This window comes from Leptidea sinapis, chromosome 14, assembly GCF_905404315.1.
Source record: "Leptidea sinapis chromosome 14, ilLepSina1.1, whole genome shotgun sequence".
NCBI lineage: Eukaryota > Metazoa > Arthropoda > Insecta > Lepidoptera > Pieridae > Leptidea > Leptidea sinapis.
This window is the reverse complement of record NC_066278.1, coordinates 3,823,172-3,845,449: the sequence shown is the minus strand read 5'-3', so window position 1 is coordinate 3,845,449 and position 22,278 is coordinate 3,823,172. Positions and strand designations below refer to the sequence as shown.

General features: G+C 33.7%; 1 protein-coding gene across 1 annotated transcript; it reads right to left on the bottom strand.

The window, feature by feature from the left end:
• Positions 1–844: 844 nt before the first annotated feature.
• On the bottom strand, positions 845–21,011 carry LOC126967834 (GILT-like protein 1). Its single transcript, XM_050812523.1, has 6 exons — positions 20,998–21,011; positions 19,194–19,206; positions 5,958–6,089; positions 3,967–4,140; positions 1,894–2,034; positions 845–1,001 (listed from the first exon to the last, which is right to left on the bottom strand). The coding sequence occupies exons 1-6, from the start codon at positions 21,009–21,011 to the stop codon at positions 864–866; spliced, it is 612 nt and encodes a 203-aa protein (XP_050668480.1). The 3' UTR covers positions 845–863.
• Positions 21,012–22,278: the final 1,267 nt, after the last annotated feature.

Sequence of the window (22,278 nt, the reverse complement as noted above, 5' to 3'; positions counted from 1 at the left end):
ACTAATTAGGTATCTTTTCAACCTGACATCATTATGACGACACAAGATGGCGGCCGGTCCTTATCTCAACACGCGGGGATTATACCGTTTCACATTAGGTGGTTTCCTCACTATTACCATAAAAATGTAACACTGTATCGTATATTTGAGATAAAAAAATTAGAAAATAAATATTGTTTGGAAAACTATAATATCAAGTAGAAAATAGTTTTATAATGTGGATAAGTGTATTTTATATAAATAAAAAAGTCCACTGTAATATTATATAGCTATAATTTTGTTTAATTCTCTAAACTTCATACATATATTTTTTTTTACTACGTCTTTAGTTCCGCTTGCATGTTTGAAACAGAATCAATAGCTGCCATTCCAATTCCAATTCCACTGCCTGATACAGCAATGTGAGAGGTAATCATTACGCTGATTGAAGTATGTGAATGATGACATTCTTACTTTACTTATGCCAAAAAGTAAGGCGCAAACAGTTATATGCTTATAATCCTTATAATTGATTATTAATCCTAATAAATGGACATAATAAAAGTACAATCTATAAGAATAACACATCTGAGTTTCATACTAAGCAAATGCGTCATACCGAGAAACAGTGTGTTTAACTGTAAATAAAAATGGTTGTTAAAAATAATTTTGGAGTATTAACTATAACCAACAGCAAGCATTGGCAACTTAAAAATTAGACTTAAAGGTATGTCTAACAAGATAAATTAGTGTTCATAGCTCCAAATGCTATATTTTCAACATAAAACTTGCCTAAAAACACCTAGTTTGCGTGTTTTGCTCCTCACTCTTCGCCATTTGAGGTGCGTTAAATAATACAACATAGTATTTGGTACAAAATATATTTATCTCTGATTGATGAGAATGTGTTGAAGAGCCATGGAGTTGTAACGATTAGCACAAGGAGGTGCTTCCGTCAACACGGAACAGAGAGTGCCGATGAGGTCCACTTGAGCATTGTCTTGTATTGTTTGGTCGAATTCCTGTAAAATTATAATATACAAAACTGTCAACAAAATAAAGGTGACTTGTAAATCGTCATAAAGGAGCAACCTTATCATGACAATGCAGGGTGTTTTTATTACTAGGATACCGTAGTCGCTTGTCGGACCGCTTCGCTGCGTATATTTGAGCGAAGCGAGGTAAACTAAGTCTGTGTACAAAAACAACAATTTGTAAATCATGTTTGTTTTTAATAATAATAATTGAATCAAGTCAAAACTCAAAATTCTGTCTCGAAAATAACCTGTAAAATTTCGAAAGCTTTCTAGGAGTCCAAAAATTTTTAAAGTCGGTCCAGAAATGGCCGAGAAAGCATTTAACATAGAAATCAATTGGAGTCACCCGGTGGGAGCTCCGCTCAGCTTCGCTCTTAATATCTAAGAAATCTAAAAAAGGAGGCCCTAGAAGTGATATTGCCGGTTTAAATATGTGAAAGTGGTATGCGTTTTTTTGAAGGTATTCAAGTCGTTTCGTCCTGGAAACACCGCAAAAGGGAGCTCATTCTACAGCTTGCTTGTACGTAGAAGAAAGTTCCTTGAAAACCGCACCGTGGAGGAACCCCATTGTTAACACATCCAAATCGTGGGGATGTTACCGTAATTTGCCGCGTGTCGTGTGAAGGTGGAATCGGCGGGAGGAATCAGGTCAAACAGCTCTTCGGAACACCCCGTGATAAATGCGGTAGACAACATACAATGAAGCGACGCCTATTCGCTTCGCCAAGTGATCTAGCCGTTCACAGAGCACTGGATTCCCGACAATTCGAGTAGAGAAATAATATATAACAAAGATAAACATACAGAACTAGTTGTTGTACAAATTATTTTATAATTTGAATATGATTTTGAATATGAACATAATATATTTACTTACACCACCAATTGTGACTGTTGGTACGAAGCTAGGAGACACCAGACTGGTGTGGTATTCACTGTGAAGCTGGAGATCTACACCCTTTCCGGTGAGCACACAGTCTTCCACCGTCTTTGGAGGCAGCTTCGATTTTTCAACACACTGTAATGAATATGAATACAGGACTTTCTCTGGAATTACGAAAAAACGTCAAAATAAAGGAGGACTGAAACTTTTTTTGTACCAGTCAAATTAACAGCCGATTTTTTTGTGCAATTGTAATCATAAATTGGCAATCCATAATTAGGGTTGCCAACATTTACAAAATATCTGAAATAGTCTTCTATTTTTTTATTTTTCTTTTTTATATTTACTAAACGAATTAGACTGTTTGGTACAAAACGCCATAAAACTCGAAGGTTTAGAACGCGTCACATCAATCGCGCCAAAATAAATCAATGTGAAAAATTGTTGGAGAAAACCATATTTAATCAAATTTAAATAAACGATACCTTTATATTAAATCTGTACTCTTTATTAATCGACCCGATATACTCTACTTCTTCCTGGTATATTAGTAGCAAATGGACGACATGACAGCCCGGTTTTGCAATGCGTGACCAATTATATTTGACAATGTGAACGTTAGGTAGTGGTTTAATATTCGATATACTGAGGAGCCAAGCGTGGCTGACTGTTAAGGCGAAGGGTAAGCAGAAAACACGCAAACAAGGCGTTTGTTTTAAGGCAAGTTTTGTCGTGAAAATATAGCATTTGAAACTATGGACACTACTTTATCCTGTTACGCATACCCTTAAGTCTAATTTTGGAGGTTGGTAATGCTTGCTGTTGGTTATAATTACCACTCCACAGCCATTTCGAACTACCACTTTTCTTTGCTGCTAAGCAAGTTTTTTCTCGGCATGGCGTATTTGTTTAGTACTCTCAGACAAGTTATTCTTATAGCTTGTACTTTTATTGTGTAGGTACATTTATTCATATTAGTAATAAATAATCAGGATTGTAAGCATATAAACTGCTTGCGCCTGTTGAAATGTTACCTTTTCATATTGACTTTGTTACATTGATGGCGGGCCGGCAGCCGTGAAATCATATCGCACAAGGTAGCTGGCACTTAGTGTCGCCTTAACGCCTTGTTCTTCAACATAGGTTACAGAAACAATGGATTCGATTTCCTGTTCTATCTTATTGTATCTCCGTTAGAGATGTTCTTCTCTCTCACACGCTTTATTTGTCGTAAGCACATTTTTGTTAATCTATGGTTTTAAATTAAGATTGAAATATTGCAATGCAGGTTCAGGATTGATTGACACATGACATTATATCTGGATTTGTATGAATCTCAAATTAGCGATCGAATATTGAAAGTAAACCGCTCAAACTGCTTTCGCTCTACGTCCCATCCGAATCCGATCCAAACCCGTGAAAACACGGTCAGGAGTAGTCGAAAGATGAAAGATTTGCCCCGGATGATAATCCGGGGCAAATCTGTCATCATCAATTTAATCTCATCAAAGTAAAGTAAAAGTAAAGTCAAATTAAACGTATTGACATCAATGGAGGAGAAAATGGTTTGAAATCTTGGTCTACCATATGCAATGCAATATAGAATTCGACCTTAGACAAAGAGGAGTGCTTCAAGGAGTGGTCCAAAGAACCGCAATCTTAAGTGTGCGATTTGTATTCTCCGTGTATTGACAAATGAGCTCCGAAATACTGTTTTGTTATCAGGCTATAATAGATTTAATCATAGACTTAGAATATACTAGTGTATACATGACTTGATAGCCGGGTTTTGAGGGACCAATTTGATTTGTCAATGCGTGAGTTAGGCAGTGGTTGATCACACTTAAATCTTAAATAATAATTCCAGATTCTAAGGAGGCAACAATGACCAGCGAAATCGGTTACGGTTACGATAGATTCGTTTATCTTTCTATCTTGATGTATCTTTATAAATCACAGATGTTTACAGACATTTTTCTTGTTTTATATTCATTATTTCTCTATAGTCTATACGCTAGCATGTTGCAAGTCAAGTAATAATATTTTTTTTAGTAACACAGTACACACGTTAAGATCACCACTAGCACCAGCTCTGGTTTCCATCTCGCACGCGACGTATTCCACCTTCTTCTTATCCGATTCTTTCCGCATCAGGTCTAAAGCGCAATCCTGTACGATGTTCCCCAAGCATTCTGACGAGCCGTGCTGACACTCAAACCCGTCATCTCCGTAGTTTATACTCTGGAAATAGAGGTATTTTATCAATGTCAGTAGAAAATCTATGAGTAGAACGTCTTCGCGATCAGTAGGCGACACAAGTGGAGAGAGCTGTTGCGGTGGGGGCGGAGGACGGGTTTACCAGTGGGAGGCTCCTTTGCACAGGAAACCGGCTAGATTATGGGTACCGCAACAAATGGCGCCGTCGCTCGTGAAATTACTGGGCAAATAAGACTTTACATCTTATGTCTCAAGGTGACGAGCGCAATTGTAGTGCCACTCAGAATTTTGTGTTTTTCAAGAATCCTGAGCGGCACTGCACTGTTACCAGGGCAAGGCGTATCAGTTACCATCAGCTGAACGTCTTGATCGTCTCATCCCTTACTTTCATAAAACAAAAGACATCTAGTAAGTATAATATTATTATTATACCTAAAATAAAAGATAGTGTTATTTGCTCAGATAAGAACAATAGATACTCGTTAGCTCATACGTGAACTGTAAAACAGACTGCTAGAGACAAATTTCCTTGGAATTCAATTGGGTAGGTAGAGCAGGCCGGTAACACAACGAATACAGCAAGAAACGAAATGACGAAGAACTAAAAAGATCTGTCAGATTGTCACTGTCAAAACGTAGCGTTTAGGAGCAAGTATTTCACTTGTGTCGATTTTTTATGTCAATTGATTTATTGACTAAATAAAATGATTGCTCAGTTCTGTATCCTCATAAGAAAATAATATATTTTATGCAATAATATAGTCATTCTAACTTCAACTATGCACCTAACTAATATTTTTTAAATAAAACAACTGGTTCTTAATGTTTCTTTAATCGATTAAATTTTCATTCGACTCCATTTATATCGATTTTCTCCATTTTTTCTCTTTTTTAATGTTTTATCGATTTGTAGATTGCAACACGAGCTAGTTGTCTTCATTAACATATAATAATATTATTTTATCAAGTGAGATTTTATAAATTTTACAAAGAATGCTATAATGTTATGTTTTGATATTATTATTCATCAGAAAATAATCACTTACTTTACAGGTCAACTCATTATCAGGTTCTTGATTTTCTCTTTTATTCTTATTGATGAAAGAGTAAAATGTTCCTGGGATTCCGCCATTTTATTTGACAGATTATTATTTTCATTTTATATTCTATTTATAATTTAATACTACTATTCGCACATTTTAAAATTTTCACTCATTAAATAAAATAATTGATAATAAGAAACTGAAGGTTAAATTATTATTAACTCATATCAAAATGATGTTGTTATTGAATATTAACAAATATGGCTGTATGGGCTCGAACCCTTTGCCTGTCCTAATAATGGGCGAAGAAACCAAAAACAAATTAGCGAATGACGCAAATGTTAGAAAATTTCTGAAAATTTATATGTTATTTATTGCAATGGTAGTAATGAATAAACAAATTATACACCTGGAGATTTAAAAAAAAATTACTGAACAATTTAAAATATTTGTTAAAACCTTTAAATTATAATGGCTTATAAAATTCCTTTCAATTGACATTTGTACTGAGTGTTACTTCCGTCAGACAAAGGTTCTGAGTTACCCCCAAGTCGCGCCTAAAGAAGTTTTACTTCAATAATAATAAAAAAGCAAGAAAAATAAGTTTTACCTTCAAAAACTGCAACACATTATTAGGATGATTATAATGATGATGGAAAAGTGAAACTTGTCTCCCTGATGTTAGTTTAATATTACAAACACCCAATTATGAAAAACGAGCAATATTCTAAGCGGTAATAGAACTCTTAACCTTATGTTTAGTTAGACTCGTTAAACGTCAACTTGAAGATAACGCACCCTTGATTTTCCAAACGGTATCAAATGCAGTTTCACGTAACTATGCAGCAAATGTATCGCAGGGCGCAGTTGGTTAATAACAAAACTTCTGCTGTCAGGGCATTCGCTTTCGTAGTACACCGTCACCAACAACTAGAAAAGAACAAAAACATCCATAGTTTCAAATAAATACAAAACTTGTATTGATCCCCACATTGCTAAAATATACAAAACTTGTGTTTTTGGTATCAATGCGAAAATATGGTATCCTTTTTAGGTAGTGTTCAACTCTGAAGTAAATCAATTTTCTGGACCTTGTTCTTAAAATATTCATATACCCACACATGAAGGCTAAATTGTTATTTAAACCGTAGAATAATTACAGTTTTACATATTAAAATGCCTCTTACTACATCGCCTCAAATTTCGCCCATCTATCGCATGTCGCATTACAATCAGCTGCGGAGTACTGCGATTGTATTAGGGGTGAAGTTGCATCATCAATTTCAACTATTGCTTTCAAGTTAGTTATGCGGCACGGTCTGAGGCGCCATATCTAAGCTATGGTTCCCGAGAAGGAGAGTAGGTTCGAACCGCACACCCTTGACCAAGGTTTTTTTATCATATTATATATAATTTTCTATAAAGAAGTAAAGAATTGGTTTTTTTTTCTTTCGGTTACTATGCTGATATTAATATTATGTTATTACAAAGTTTCACATGCATCGTGGTTTTATAAAACCACTCAATTGCTTTTTTTAATACTAAGAATCTGCTTCAAAAGAATCACGGCGTCTTTTTTACAACAGTGTGTACAGAATGTACGAGGTTGCAATAAAGTACTAGAGGTATTCAAACAATTTTTGAATTGCATTTGATTATTGCGAATGGTTTTCTATACCAACGTCATTTGTTGAATTGTTGTTTTAACTTTATATAATATCAGTTCCAACAAAAATATTACTTGCAGGACTTTCGTTCGTATTTGCCTATTTCCGAGCCAGTTCCTTTATTGTGTCTTCTATATTCCCAAAGAATTGAAATACGCTTTTTTTGCCGTAAAGTAGTATTATGCTAGCAATGTGTTTGGTTTTGATTGGCCATAGCTATTGAAATAATGGGCCAATGTGACTTTTTTATGAAAATAAGGGACGAGACGAGCAAGGCGTTCAGCTCACGGTAATTGATAAGCCCTGCCCATTACAATACAGTGCCACTCAGGATTCTTGAAAATTCTGCACAATAGACAGCTCAAGTGTTATAATGGATTATAACGTGCATTGACTACTTTTTCTACGACCATGAAATAAACAAAAATATATTATTTAATAAGGTGCGGATATAAGATGAAAATCAACACTATGCAGGTCTGTGCACTTTTTTCAATGTGAATATTATGGCTTGGCATCTTGCACAGCTTACAATGCCACTTAGTCTGAATTTTGTAGCCAGTACCCTGAAACTATTTAAAATTTTAATTGTAGTACAGCCGACTGGTTTAGAAAAGTTCAGTATCAAACGCACTAAAGGGATAAATAGTGTTGGGTTTTGGTGTGTATTGAGTAAATTATGAGATGGGAATAGAAAAACAGATTGTTACGTGGCGAGAATCGAACCGACTGAATGAGACACAAAGGCCTAGCCATTGCGCCACCGAATCTTTCAATACCAAGCAATATACAGCTGAATATATTAAATTCACATAATGTTAATACCACATCAGTACGCCGTTATGTATGTAGACCGGTAGTACCACTTTTACTGACATACTTACAGCATATATTTAGACCTCAACCACTTGAGTTCGTCTTTCGAGGTTGAATCTAGTTTAAAGTTATATAATAATATATTATAGAGTATTATTTACTAACTGTTAGTCATTTATTGACTCACTCAACAAATTTTCTGAATTTAAGGCTCAAACCAACAAACAGTCAATTTATGTACATACAGTGAAAGTCTACCGAAGCTAATTTTAAATCCAAAAATGGCGCTATTTAGTTGTAAACATACTGAAAAATTTTACGTAGTCGAACTGTGACTTTCGAGAAAATATATTTATATGTTGGTTTTGTTCTTGCAAATTTAAATAATATTATCCAATATATAACCAGACTTATCCGTAGACCATAAAATGATAGGGAACATATATGAGGCGTTTTATCGAAGATAGATAAATGTTACGTAAGTCTACTGTCGTTTTTTTTTTTGGAGAAAATATATTTAAATCTAGATTTTGCTCTTGTAATATTTTAAATAATATTATAGTCAAAATCCAGACTTGTCCGCAGACTATAAAATGAGAAATAGGAAACACATAAGCCGTATTTTATTGAAGATAAGCCCTTAAAAGTATAACATAAATATAACACTATAAAATAATAAAAAAATGACTGGCATAGGTCTCCTCCAGCTATCTCCATTGATATACAAATGGCTTTCTTTAGTGTTCATTCCGCCAATATTTGTTTTTAAAACAATTCGACACGTGTAGAGGCTACACAAGGCATCCTCAGGACGTGCTGTCCCGCCAAAATCTGACACGAGACATTTGTATTATTATGGATTTCCGCAAAGTAACGCCTAATTCAATAAGTTATCTCCATTGAGTTCTATCTTCGCCAAAATAACCACAAAGTCAGACGGAAATATAACATTAATATTAAGATATAATTAATATGATGAGTCATGTAAAATTGCATTGTTACCTCAACCTTCACGCTCAATTTATAACGAAAATAATGTTTTTTCTGATTTGCTCAGGCCACAAATATTACAATACATTTCATGCAAGTGTTACAATATCACTACATATTTTTAAACAAAGTCCTCTTTGTCCAAGTCTGTTCGCAATAAACTCAAAAATACTGCATCGATTTCCATGCTGTTTTCACTAATAGATATCGGTTTTCGAGAAAGTTTTTACTTTCTTCTAATTATATAATTTCTTAAGTTTTTGTGTACATCAGGATTATGAACTATATACTTTTAAAAATTGGCAATAAAAAAGCGGTAATGTAGAAGCTGTTGACACAAATACGATGTTATTCCTCATAATAATTTTATTACTTCATATTATAAAATCACTCAGAAATAAGTTTTTGTTTTATTTTTAACTCAGTAACTTTGATTACACATTCCCGATGGCTTTAGACTACATATTTCTCGAATACTTACATCGTTTTTTTTTTCTATTGACAGAACAGCGTCAGGCGGATCAGCTAGTTTTTTATGATAAGATGTATTGGGACGATCAAGATATTAACCCGATAGTAGATACTAGTACAAGATTCTTGAAAAAGCCAGTATTCTGAGCTGCATCACAATTGTGCCCGTCACAAGATGTCAAGTCTCATTAGTCCAGAAATTTATAATAATAACTAGCTGACCCAGCAAACGTTGTATTGCCGATATTAAAATCGCGATACAAAAGTAACTGCTGATCGTAGATGGGTGAAAATTTGAAGTTGTATGTATTTTTTAATGCTGACTCATAATCAAACAAATTTAAAAAAAATGTCAAAAAAATTAAAAAAGAAAAATTTGGCGTGGACCACCCTTAACATTTAGGGGGATGAAAAATAGATGTTGTCCGATTCTCAGACCTACCCAATATGCACTCAAAATTTCATGAGAATCGGTCAAGCCGTTTCGAAGGAGTTTAACTACAAACACCGCGACATGAGAATTTTATATATTAGATATTTAAGCATTTTTTGGTCCTTCTTTAAATTTTAAAGATTGTTAAGGCCTTAAATTATAATAACTATGCATCAATAATACCGATGTATATTATTTTAATACCTATATTCATAGTTTACCACTCTTGTTAAATATTATTAAGTTTTCGTTTTGAATACTGTAAATTTTTTAGTTTCTTTTTATTATTATTTGGAAAATGTTGTGACTCCTATAATAAGTATTATAAAGTAAGGTTGAAGTATTATTTTTTTGATGTAACAACTTTTGGTAGTCCTAATTAAATATAAATAATCTCTCTCTTAGGTTTAAGGTTTTTATTTCTATTTGACCGAAAAGAGCTTCTAAACCCACAACATTATAAGTATATATTTATCGGAGTCATTCGTAAGCAAACTAACAGCCCTGTTTCCTCTGAGCCAATTCATCCTTCCGGGATATTGGTATTAGTGGGGCACTCTATGCGAAATCTCTTTAATACATACGTTGAAATTTATATCATTGGGATCACTGTACTCATCGGTCACAAAATCTAGTGAGAGAGTCAAATTTATGTGCGGTGTGCGGGACCGAACTCCTCCGAAACGGCTTGACCGATTCTCATGAAATTTTCAGTGCATATTGGGAAGGTCTGAGAATCGGACATCTATTTTTCATCCCCCTAAATATTAAGGGTGGAGCACGCCAATTTTTTTTTTTACATTTTTTTTTAAATTTGTTTGATTAAGAGTCAGCATTAATACATACAACTTCAAATTTTCACCCATCTACGATCAACAGTTACTTTTGTATCGCGATTTTAATATCGGCAATACAACGTTTGCTGGGTCAGCTAGTATTCAATAAAACTAAAGAAAAACAAACAAGAATCTCATTGATTTGACGGGAAATAGTACCTGGACATTTAAAACGTACTTACAAACTATGGGACAATCTTAAAAGCATAAAAGGCATCAATATTCGCAAATCGATTAATTTACAATTCTTTTTGATGTCACTTCTAAAACTTCCATTACTTCGGAAACAAATGGCGCTCCGAGAGAGAAGAAACTGTGCAAGAAACTCACCCAGCATTCTTTTTTGGCGCTCTTCTTAATAAAATCAACAATATTGTTATTAAACAACTGTCATTGTTATTAAAATAAATTAAAATTAAATAATGATAATTTTGTCCCAGGCTGTCCGATCACTTAGATATTCGGCTGTGGAGTAGTAGGATTTACGAAAGAGCCATTTTTTAATAAAAAAAATAAATTTATTTATAGATAATGCCTGAACAGTGGCTGGGACTTTATTATAAAAGTGTATAAATTTACCCTTATTATGTGTCTTATGAAGCCTACTAGAATTAGTTAGTTACAAGCAATCCCTTATTTCTAGTGTTAATAATTATTGATTTATTAATTCTAGATAATAAAAATACTTTATTTAATATAAATTCTTGTTAATAATTAAAATCAGTATTTACTCGTGGAGCAAAAAGTTGGCAATTTTTGTGAACGTATATAAAATTTTCATAAATGTACTGACAATGAACAGACAGACAAAGCCTTAACTTAGGAAGCTTTTACATAATATAAAGTATATGACACTAGCTGGTACCCCGCGACGTCGTCTGCGTACATCTATTTATACCTTGGATTATATTATTGTAGTTTTAGTAAGGATCCCTAATTTTTTTAATTGTAATATAGCATATGTCACTCGGGGATAATGAAGCTTTCTAATAGTATTTTATAAAATCAGTTCACTTGTTTCAGAGCCTATTCAATGCAATCAAACAAACAAACATACTAACCTTTCCTCTTTATAATATTAGTATAGATATTTATAAATACTTGAAATAATTCTCTCTCCGTGCGTTTTCTTTAATAATTTCCATTTAATTTTCTATCTAGGTGTAGGATGTATTTAGATCCGCGACTTCACCTCGTACATATAAAGACACCTTCATATGAATCGCTAACATTGTCTCTTTCAACTGACAGGTTACTGGAATTCGCGATATATATATACAAATATACTCCCACATCATATTTGTGAACTTCCGTTATATAAAGGACATGTCCGTAAATGGCCTTTTATATTTTTATTTCTAAAATCTTTATAAATGAAAGTTTTATAGATTGAGGCCTTCCAGTCTAGCTTTATTTGATGATTAAAAAATGTTTGAACACCTGCGTTTTCACATTCATTCTGGCGTTGACAGTTGAAGGCAGATAAAATAAATATCGTTTTGACGTAAGTCTAGTATTAAGACTATATATTTTTGCTTTGTAATGTTGGTGTTATAAAAAAAAATTGAAATTAAATTTAACAAAAACGCAGGCGTTTAAAATTATTGACGTAGCTTTTTTAGATCTCACTCAATTTAATGTTTCATAGGGCATCGCAGTTTGGTTTTGTTTAGAGAACGCAAAAAACCACACTCCATACGAAAACGGACATGTATTCTTCAAGAAAGCATATTATAAAGTGCAGGAACATAAAGACGATAAAAATGTGTGGATAGTGTTAAAACTGTAATATGAAGATAAAATTGGCTGAGTTTCTTGCCGGTTCTTACCATTACAATGCAGTGCCGCTAAGGATTATTGAAAAACTCAAAAATTCTGAGCAGCACTACAATTGCGCTCGTCACCTTGAGACATACAAGGTTGAGTCCCATTTACTCAGTAATTTCACTTGCTACGGCGCGTTTCAGACCGAAACACAATAATGCTTCACGGCAGAAATGGGCGCCATTGTGGTACCCATAATCCAGCCGGCATCCTGTGCAAAGTGCCTTCCACTAGTACCTTCAGATAAATGTAAAAATGGTAAATGAATAAAGAAATTTCATTCTTTCATTCAAACCCGGTCTAAAGACAAACTCATATCGACCAACTCAGGATGGTGACACTGTTATTATTATCAATTAGGCGATGTTATCAATAGTTGATTATCAAGTCAGGATCTAGCCAACTGCAGCTTATCTCTAAAATATAATATATTATAAAATTTATCAATGATTCAGTAATGAATTGTAGACTCTTACTATAAAAAAAAAATAAAAGGTTCATTATGGATGTGCGATATATAATAATAAACCAGTGGGAGACTCCTTTGCACAGGATGCCGGCTAGATTATGGGTACCACAACGGCTCCTATTTCTGCCGTGAAGCAGTAATGTGTAAACATTACTGTGTTACGGTCTGAAGGGCGCTGTAGCTAGTGAAATTACTAGGCAAATGAGACTTAACATCTTTTGTCTCAAGGTGACGAGCGCAATTGTAGTGCCACTCAGAGCTTTTGAGATTCTCAAGAATCCTGAGAGGCACTGCATTATAATGGGCAGGGCGTATCAATCACCATCAGCTGAACGTCCTGCTCTTTTCGTCCTCTACTGTCATAAAAAAAAACTCCATTCCGTAGACGTATTTCAATCTAGCTAATCGCTAATTAGCACTTTTTTGTATAAGTAGATTGCATTCAATGTCCAATTTACTGTACATGAAATAATGTGATAGTAAAAATCATGACATAGTAATTGTTGTTTGTTTGATCTTCTGTAAGTTTATTTAATTTTTATTTTATTCTCTTGGGAGAAAGGCAATGGCTAATTTTCCTTCTTCCAGTTTGTTTTCACCACCTACTTCTACTATGTCATCGAGCCTTGTTAAGTCATCGAGCATTGTCATTTAATTTTAAAAACCTGAGCCAAGTCAACATTAAGTTTTATTCTTTTTCGTATGGCTGTATTGTGAATTTTATCTATTTTCCCTTTTTTCTAACATACTTCTCTCTACTCCTCTGTGGCATGACTTGATTCACCTTCATTAATAAGTATTATAAAATGCATATGCAATATTTATAATAATATTTATTCTTTCACGAAGCCCAAACTTTTTTGATAGTTAATAACTAGGTAGTACATTATTGCGCGTTATATCTTAATATATATAAATCTCGTGTCACAATGTTTGTCCTCAATGGACTCCTAAACTAATGAACGGATTTTAATGGTGATTACTTCATGGAGTGCAGTTTGGTCCAACTTGAGAGATAGGGTAGTTTTTATTTCGATTTGGGACCCATAAATATTTTTATTTTCAATATTTGTTTTGTATGGACATATTTTCTATGAGAGAATTAAGTGACGCACGGTTTGACAGTTCCGCTGTGAAACAATTTCATTCTAACAATAGGGAGCATATTTACGAAATAATTTTTGATGTTTTGAAATATAAAACAGTTGTTTTTTTACTATCTACAGAACAACGTCTGTCGGGGCAGCTAGTATACAATATATATACATAAAATCACGTTATTTATTTATTTACTATATTCATTGCATATCAAATCAAAATCAGAATTATTCTTATTTAAAAAATAAAACATTAATGTCAAAATTTCAACATTTTACCATTTACCGCTACCGCGAAAAAGGTTGAGTTTTAATGAGAAGAAGTAGCAAATAACTCCTTGACACTCTTTGAAGTCAATATTTATAGCTTCATAATTTTACAAATTAGTTTTACAATCTAGCAATATAGCAATTCACCAAAAATTATTGTCAAACGTCTCGATATAAATAAAAAAATGAACATAGAAAAAAACACTAGAGTTATTTAGTATGTATTATAGTAGAGGCATAAATTGAAACTCACTGTAAATAAATAAGGGTATTATGTGAGCATAACATCTTTAAATTACTTTGGAACAAGTAAAAGGCGTTCTATCCTGCAGAACACTGTCCAAGAAAGAGATAAAAGGCATAAAAGGCATAAATGGCTTTTATTATCTCAAAATTTATTCTTTTTGATGTTATTTCTAATATACTAGATACTACTACCGCTTCAGAAACGAATGGCTCTCTGAGAGAGAAGAAGCGGCGCAAGAAACACTCCCAACATTCTTTTTTTGCGATCATAACAGAAACTTCAAAGAAATACAGTTTGTAAGCACGAGGTGAAGCCAAGTGCTTCAACACACCCGGGTAGTGCAATTATATCATCTCCCAAATCAGAGAAATTTATAATTATAATACATACAGTAACCTACCTTATTTCTGGTCGAAACAGCATTATCCACATTTACAACCAAAGCCACAAGTAAACACTTAAACAATACAGCCTTCATTTTTTCCAATTTTCAAAAATACGTTATCGTTACTGAATCATTAATAATAACTATTATTAAACTATCGTCATCCACCAGCTGTTTAAACAAACATTTTGTGTACGTCCTTCCCATCCGTTGACTCTACAAACACTGTTTGTATATGTAACGTGTTGCGAATTGTAACGCCTTTGTGATAAAGAAATTGATTTGAGATTTTCTTTAATTTAGCGAATAAATAATCTAACTTGTTTACTAATATCAATTAATTTCACTGACACAGGTACAGATGATAATATAAATTTCAATGATAACAATAGAAACTGAAATATATCTTCTAATATATATAATAATAATATATAAAATAATAGTGTTTGTTAACAAACTCCTTCGAAACGGCTGAAACGATCTGTTTGAAATAGGTCTGAGACTCGTAGAACATCTTTTTCATTTTTTTTTATTAATTTGTATGGCAATACAACGTTTGCGCGGTCATCTAGTATTAATATACATAAACTCAGTGTCCTGATGTTTGTTCCCAGTGAACTCCTAAACAAATGAACTGATTTTAATGGGGATTACTTCATGAAGTGCTGTTATTTGTTTTGTATGTACATATTTCCTATAAGAGTATTTTTGACGCACGGTTTGACAGTTTTGCTGTGAAATAATTTCATTATACACACAGCTGAGTGCATATAGTCCACAGTGAGCATATTTTACGAAATAATTCTTGATTTTATGAAAAATTATAAATTATTGAGAAGCTAGTTTATTTAGTATAGGGAGTAACAATAACGTAACATTGCCACAACACTTGGTAAACGTCATGAAGGTACATCAGTTCGTAAAGGGGCTATAACATGGAGATAAGAAACTCCAAGCCCATCTTTTAAATAATATAATAAAAATTTGCCTACCCTACTTTTTTTTGAAAATAAGGGACAAGACAAGCAGGACGTTCAGCTGATGGTAATTGATACGCCCTGCCATTACAATGCAGTGCCGCTCAGGATTCTTGAAAATCCCCAAAGTTCTGAATGGCACTACAACTGCCCTCGTCACCTTGAGACATAAGATGTTAAGTCTCATTTGCCCAGTTATTTCACTAGCTACGGCACCCTTCAGACCGAAACACAGTAATGCTTACACATTACTGATTTACGGCAGAAATAGGCGCCGTAGTCTCCATCATCTAGCCGGCAACTGGTAATCCTCCCACTTAATTTAATACCAAACATACTGTACAATTTTTGGTGTCCTGCGCAGTATCAGACAAGAATCATGCTACCTTACCATACTAAAGTTAGCCTTCTTTGCAAAAAAGCTTTGATATATTTCTTAAATTTATTCTCAGTGAGTCTTTGTATGGTGTCGGATATTTTATTGTAAAATTTAATACCAAGACCTATTTTTTTGGTAAAGTGACGTTTATAACGATAGCATTTTTTTATCGAATTTTTTATCGACATTTTATAGATGTAAATCTTTTGGAACGTGCACGTGTATTGCTGGTGCTACGAATGACCAACATAATTAGAATTTATTATAAGTATTTGCATGTTCCACATGCAGGATGTTTCAAAAAGCATTGTTATTAGGGTATAATAATATAAACCTAGTTTAATAATTGGTGTTGTGTTTAGCGCAGTGTATTTTGAGGCAATAACAAGACAACTCAGAGATGTATCTACTTGATTCTAATCGTGTACATAACATGGGATAGGTACGGTATAGGTATGGTAGGCCGCAAGGAGGATGTTGCATAATTTAATTCAATTTATTATATTTATTTTATTGGACGATAAATTAGGTCCTGATTACAGCATTGGCCTAATTTATTATAAGGATTATTATTAAAAATTTCAATTGAATACTTGCAATTTTTTTTATCAGAAATACCATTGACGTACAGTTAATAACTAGATTTGCAAAGGTCGTCAAAAAATGTACGAGCGGCGTTGTATTATCTCATACAGATAACATTTTAACATTCATTTTAATTAACACCTTATTTCGGGGAAATAATGTTCAATGTTGTATTGTAAACGTGCATTATTTACTTCTCTAGAGTTTGATGTTGCGAAAGAGACACGAACACGAGGCAAAAATAGTTTGTATTAGCAAATTAAATTTTATTAGCAAACCGATTAAAAACGTCAAGTTTTTAAGTTTAGATATGCTGTTATTTGGACAGTTTCTCATTCAACACTCTGTCATTGCGTGGCGATGTATTCAAAGCGCGGTCGGAACCCAAATGAACGAAAATTCTACCTAATACACGCGTAGGCAGAGTTTTGCTTCAGACAATTTTTAAGCGTGATTGTGAGTTTATTGTATAACCTGTCTGATCTGATAGCCTCCGACTGGAACCTGAATTCAAATCTACATTATCTTACGTTCTAAAGCTTCTAAATAGATAATAGTTACCTTTTATTTCAGTAAACGAATTTGGTTGCCACAACTATGCCACAAAAATGACTTCATGTATAAAAAAACTAAAATATAATTATAAACTACTTTTTACGGTTTGCCCTACACAAGAGACTTATGAATGTAAATAAATGAATTAAAATACTTTATTGCACCAAAAATAATGTTGCGTTTTGTAGATACGAGTTATAAACACAATTAGGCGAGTCTTCTAATATATAAAATTCTCGTGTCATAGTGTTAAACATTGAACTCCTCCGAAACGGCTTGACGGATTCTCATGAAATTTTGAGTGCATATTGGGTAGGTCTGAGAATCGGACAACATCTATTTTTATCCCCCTAAATGTTAAGGGTGGTCCACACGAATTTTTTTTTTTAATTTTTTTGACATTTTTTTTAAATTTATTTGATTATGAGTCAGCATTAAAAAATACATAAAACTTCAAATTTTCACCCATCTACGATCAACAGTTACTTTTGTATCGCGATTTTAATATTGGCAATACAACGTTTGCTGGGTCAGCTAGTAATCTATATAAATTTAAATAATGCTTTAATAATATACAGATAAAATAGCCAGAAATTTAATTCAAGCCATCTCAAATAGCCACAATAAAATATTTGATATCCCAAAAATATTCAAAGCAATCAATGCCGTTTCTTTTGCCATTTCTATTCATTCATATTGCCTTTTGGTGCTTCAGAAGCATATTGAAGTTAAAGGCTAATTTTGTAAATCATTCTAGAACACATTTCTTTATTTTCTAAACACGAAATAGACCAGTGGCTGACTAAAATATTACAGTATGATAATATTGTGAAATTTTATACGCAACTTACATAAGTAAAATAAACTGGTTGGTTGAGAAAGGTTGAGGCAAACTGTTCTACATCCAAAATAGATTGAAAGCGGTTTAGGCATAGCTTACATGAGTGGTAAATTCGTTTTACCCCATTATCTGTAGATTTGTATATAATTTGTGAAAAAAGGTACCGAAGTCATGATATACTAGCTGACCCTGCAAACGTTGTATTGCCATATAAATTATTTTAAAAGTTGGACCGTTTCTTTGACATTGCAACATTACTTTACTTTTCGAAAATAAAATATTTTTTCTGAAATAAACGCAGCCTTAGCTACTCCATATTACATCAGCTAATAAAAGTCCCGTCAAAGTCGGTCGAGCCATTTCAGAGATTAGCCGGAATAAACAGACAAACAGAAAGACAAAAATTGTAAAAAATGTTATTTTGGTGTATGTACCGATATATACATGTAGTAAAAAACGGTTATTTTAATATTACAATCAGAAACTCCAATTTTATTATATGTAAAGATTATAGAATATTTTCACATTTCAGAAGAAGAAATAAGCACTCTTAAAAGATTCAAATTGTTATAGGCTTTAATACTTCTTTACTTTTTCTAAACTACTTAGATAAGCATTAGAATCTTAAACCATACATGGAAGTAAGGTTTTCAACAAAATCATTAATTGTTACGAACAAGGGTTTTGGTGATTATGTTCAGCAGACCACCTTAAGAGACAATAGAGAAAAAATATATTGTTTTTACACGCCTCTTATTAGCTTCACCTGTATATTTGATTGTAACCGACTCATTTGGGCGCGATTTTGACCCACTTTAAAGATTTCAGCCCGGCCAGATTTCGTTCAAATCGTGGATATATCGAGGACGGATGACAATACATTAATTTAATAAAATTAGTCCATTTTTCAATTTACAAAATAAGGTTTTTGTTAATTTATATAATTCTAAATCTATCGTTGATAAGGCAGGAAATTATGTTAATTTTTAATTTCAACCATTACCTTAATTCGATTTATCTAATATTAGGAAATTTTCGAATTTTGTGTGTTTAGCGTGTTTTTTATAAGCCCGTCAAAAGACTTGAAGAGTTATCTTTACCCTCCTTGATTTTATGACTATTTAAATTATATGACACGAATAAATCTTTTATCTATATTACTACACAACAAATAAATAAAAGTACACCTTACCTTAAATGTTTCTCTATTTCAAAATATCATGCACAAATGTATATAAACAGTATAAACTATGGCAAAGGACAGTATGAAGATCCAGTAAGGTTGTATCAAATATATTGCGTAGGATATCACCATTAAAATTAACAGAAAATATAAAATTTCCATTTAATTTCCATCATATTGTTTACAACGTGATATTAAATTTTGAACAGTGATAATTTGTTTGAGTTCTGTTTTTCGAGGGACTAGATTTGATGGCTGACTTAGATACACGTCAATCAAAGCTATGTCTAAGATTATCATGAAAAATAGACTATATCTCGCGTACAAACATAAGGATAGATAGATATTGCATTTATAGACTGTTAAAATACATAGTTATATGGTATACCCATAGACTTAGAATATAGTAGTGTATACATGACTGACAGCCCGATATAGCATTACCACTGACCTGTACCACTGACACTGTTCCATATGACAGCGATTTATTTGTGCCATTTTGAAGCGCCACTCGCGAGCGCCCAGAGAACTAATTTTGAAGTATAATACAAATGGCTGCGAAGGAACGTTCAATACTCTAAAGTATTTTTACTTTTTGGAATCATTTAGTTCGTTTTTCGTGTTATTTATACTTTTAATTTAATTTAAGTAATAAAGTACACATTTTTTTTTGCAAAATGTTTCCCACTATCGTTGTTTGCTGATGTTGTAATCACTAGTTTCAGTACCGCAAACTCTCGCTATATGGCTAACAGCGCCAAAATGGTGAATATCAAACAGGCACAAAAGCACTTTGACAGCCGCCAGTCTAGAGGTCGGTGAGCGTGACCAATTGTGACCGTGAAGACCGCCGTAGCAAGTGAAATTACTGGGAAAATGAGACTTAACATGGTAGGTAGGTAATAGGTGACGAGCGCAATTGTAGTGCCGCTCAGAATTTTTGGGTTTTTCAAGAATCCTGAGCAGCACTGCATTGTAATGGGTAGGGCGTATCAATACCCATCAGTTGAACGTCCTGCTCGTCTCGTGCCTTATTTTCCTGGCCAAGTTCAACGAAAACGTACCTACTTGGTTCTCAAGAATGCCAACAGCTCTGGGTCTACGGGTCACATTTAAAACCAAACAATCTAGATTAGTTATTATTCTTTATTGTTATTCTCTTATTTCGATGTACAAACTGATCTAATATCGAACACAAGGGTTTTCGTGACCCAACAGTGGAGTTTTCTGTACAATAATTTCTCACAATCGATGACTGTTCTTGTTCTATATTCGTTTTAAGATTTGCAAGAGCCCGGAGATAACACGATCTGACATCATTCTCGCTGTTGTTGATATTGGCTTCTGGCATTGTGTTCTGATTAACATAGTTATCCCTTACTTCTGTGCAGAAAGAGCTGAAATATAAGTAAAAGTACAGGGTGCGGCAGAAAGAACTCCCCTATTTTAGAAGGCAATAAAAACAAAACCTTATTAGATACAAAAAAATACATTTTATTAAAATAAAGTGTACAAAATGCCATTTACATTTCTATATTTACATTAAATTAAAGTCGTCGGGTACGGGTTTTAAACAAATAACCTCGTTTGTTATTGCTTCTTTTAGAGCATCTATGGTTCTGGGGCGATTCTGAAACACTTTGGATTTGAGATATCCCCATAGGAAGAAATCGCAAGGTGTCAAATCTGGTGAGCGTGGAGGCCACCCGATATCACCTCGTAGCGATAAAATGTGGCCAGGAAACATGTCTCTGAGGGTGTCAAGAGATCGCCGAGATGTGTGCGAAGTTGCACCATCTTGCTGAAACCAAACATTGCCAGCTCCATGTTCATTAAAAATATCGTCCAACTTTGGCCGAAGAAAGTTTTCCAACATTGCACAATAATGATCACTGTTAACCGTAACTGTTACACCGTCTTCTTCAAAAAAATATGGACCCAGCACACCACCCTGATGAACTGCACACCAAACAGTTACTTTTTGGCTATGAAGCGGACGTTCATGAAGTTCTTGGGGGTTATGATCAGACCAATATCTAAAATTTTGTTTATTTACTGCACCTGACAGATGAAAATGGGCTTCGTCCGAAAAAAGGATGACATTTGTGCGGCACACATTTGTAAGAATGTCTTGACACAATCTTGTTCGGGTTTCAAAGTCTCTATTACTCAATTCTTGAGTCATCACAACCTTATATGGATGCATCTTCAGATCTCGATGGAGAATTCTGCGAACGCTGCGGTCCGACAAGTGTAGGGCCGTAGCGTGTTTTCGCGCTGAGCGCCGTGGTGACTGCTGAATTGAATCTCTCACCAACGCGACATTTTCAGGCCCTGTTGCAGTGCGAGTACGGCCAGGAGATTTTCTTTTTAACGCAGAACTTGTTTCTCTAAAATTCTGAGTCCATGTGTAAATCGTTTTTTTATCAGGAACAGGGTCATGCCGACCAAGCGCAAAGTGAACGCGGAACGATCGCTGCGTAGCTATCGGCGAACCGCCATTTTTAATGAACTCTACAACAACGAATGCACGATGCGCACCCGACCAAGCCATGGCTAGCACTGACAATGGCACGTACACAGCAGTCAAATAACACTACCCCCACCACTCTGCACCATTCCCACTCGTAGCAGCGCAGCTTTAAAATCGGGGAGTTCTTTCTGCCGCAACCTGTATATTAAATATATTATCTCATTTATCTAACGCGGTCAGAGGGTAAAATATCACTCTCTTTTTTAATAAAACAAAATACAATCACTGATTAGTCTTACACAGATAGGTCTTAAATTTTGGACCTTAATTGATTTCTAAAAAGAATAATGTTCTTAAAAGTTTGAAATAGTATAGCTGAAATGAATCTCTTTTACAATTTACCATTTTTGGTAATAAATATAGTCCTTATTTCTGTCCATATTATGGCTTTTTTAAAATAAAGGAATTCTTTGAGTAAGTAAATCTTATAGTGTACTTTTTCTATTAGATGGCCTTTAAAATCTCCTATAAAAAAGCTAAAAATCTATATATAAAAAAGTTGGCATAAAAACAGCGTCATAAATAAATTGATAATATTATTATGTGCTCTTGGTGTGCTCG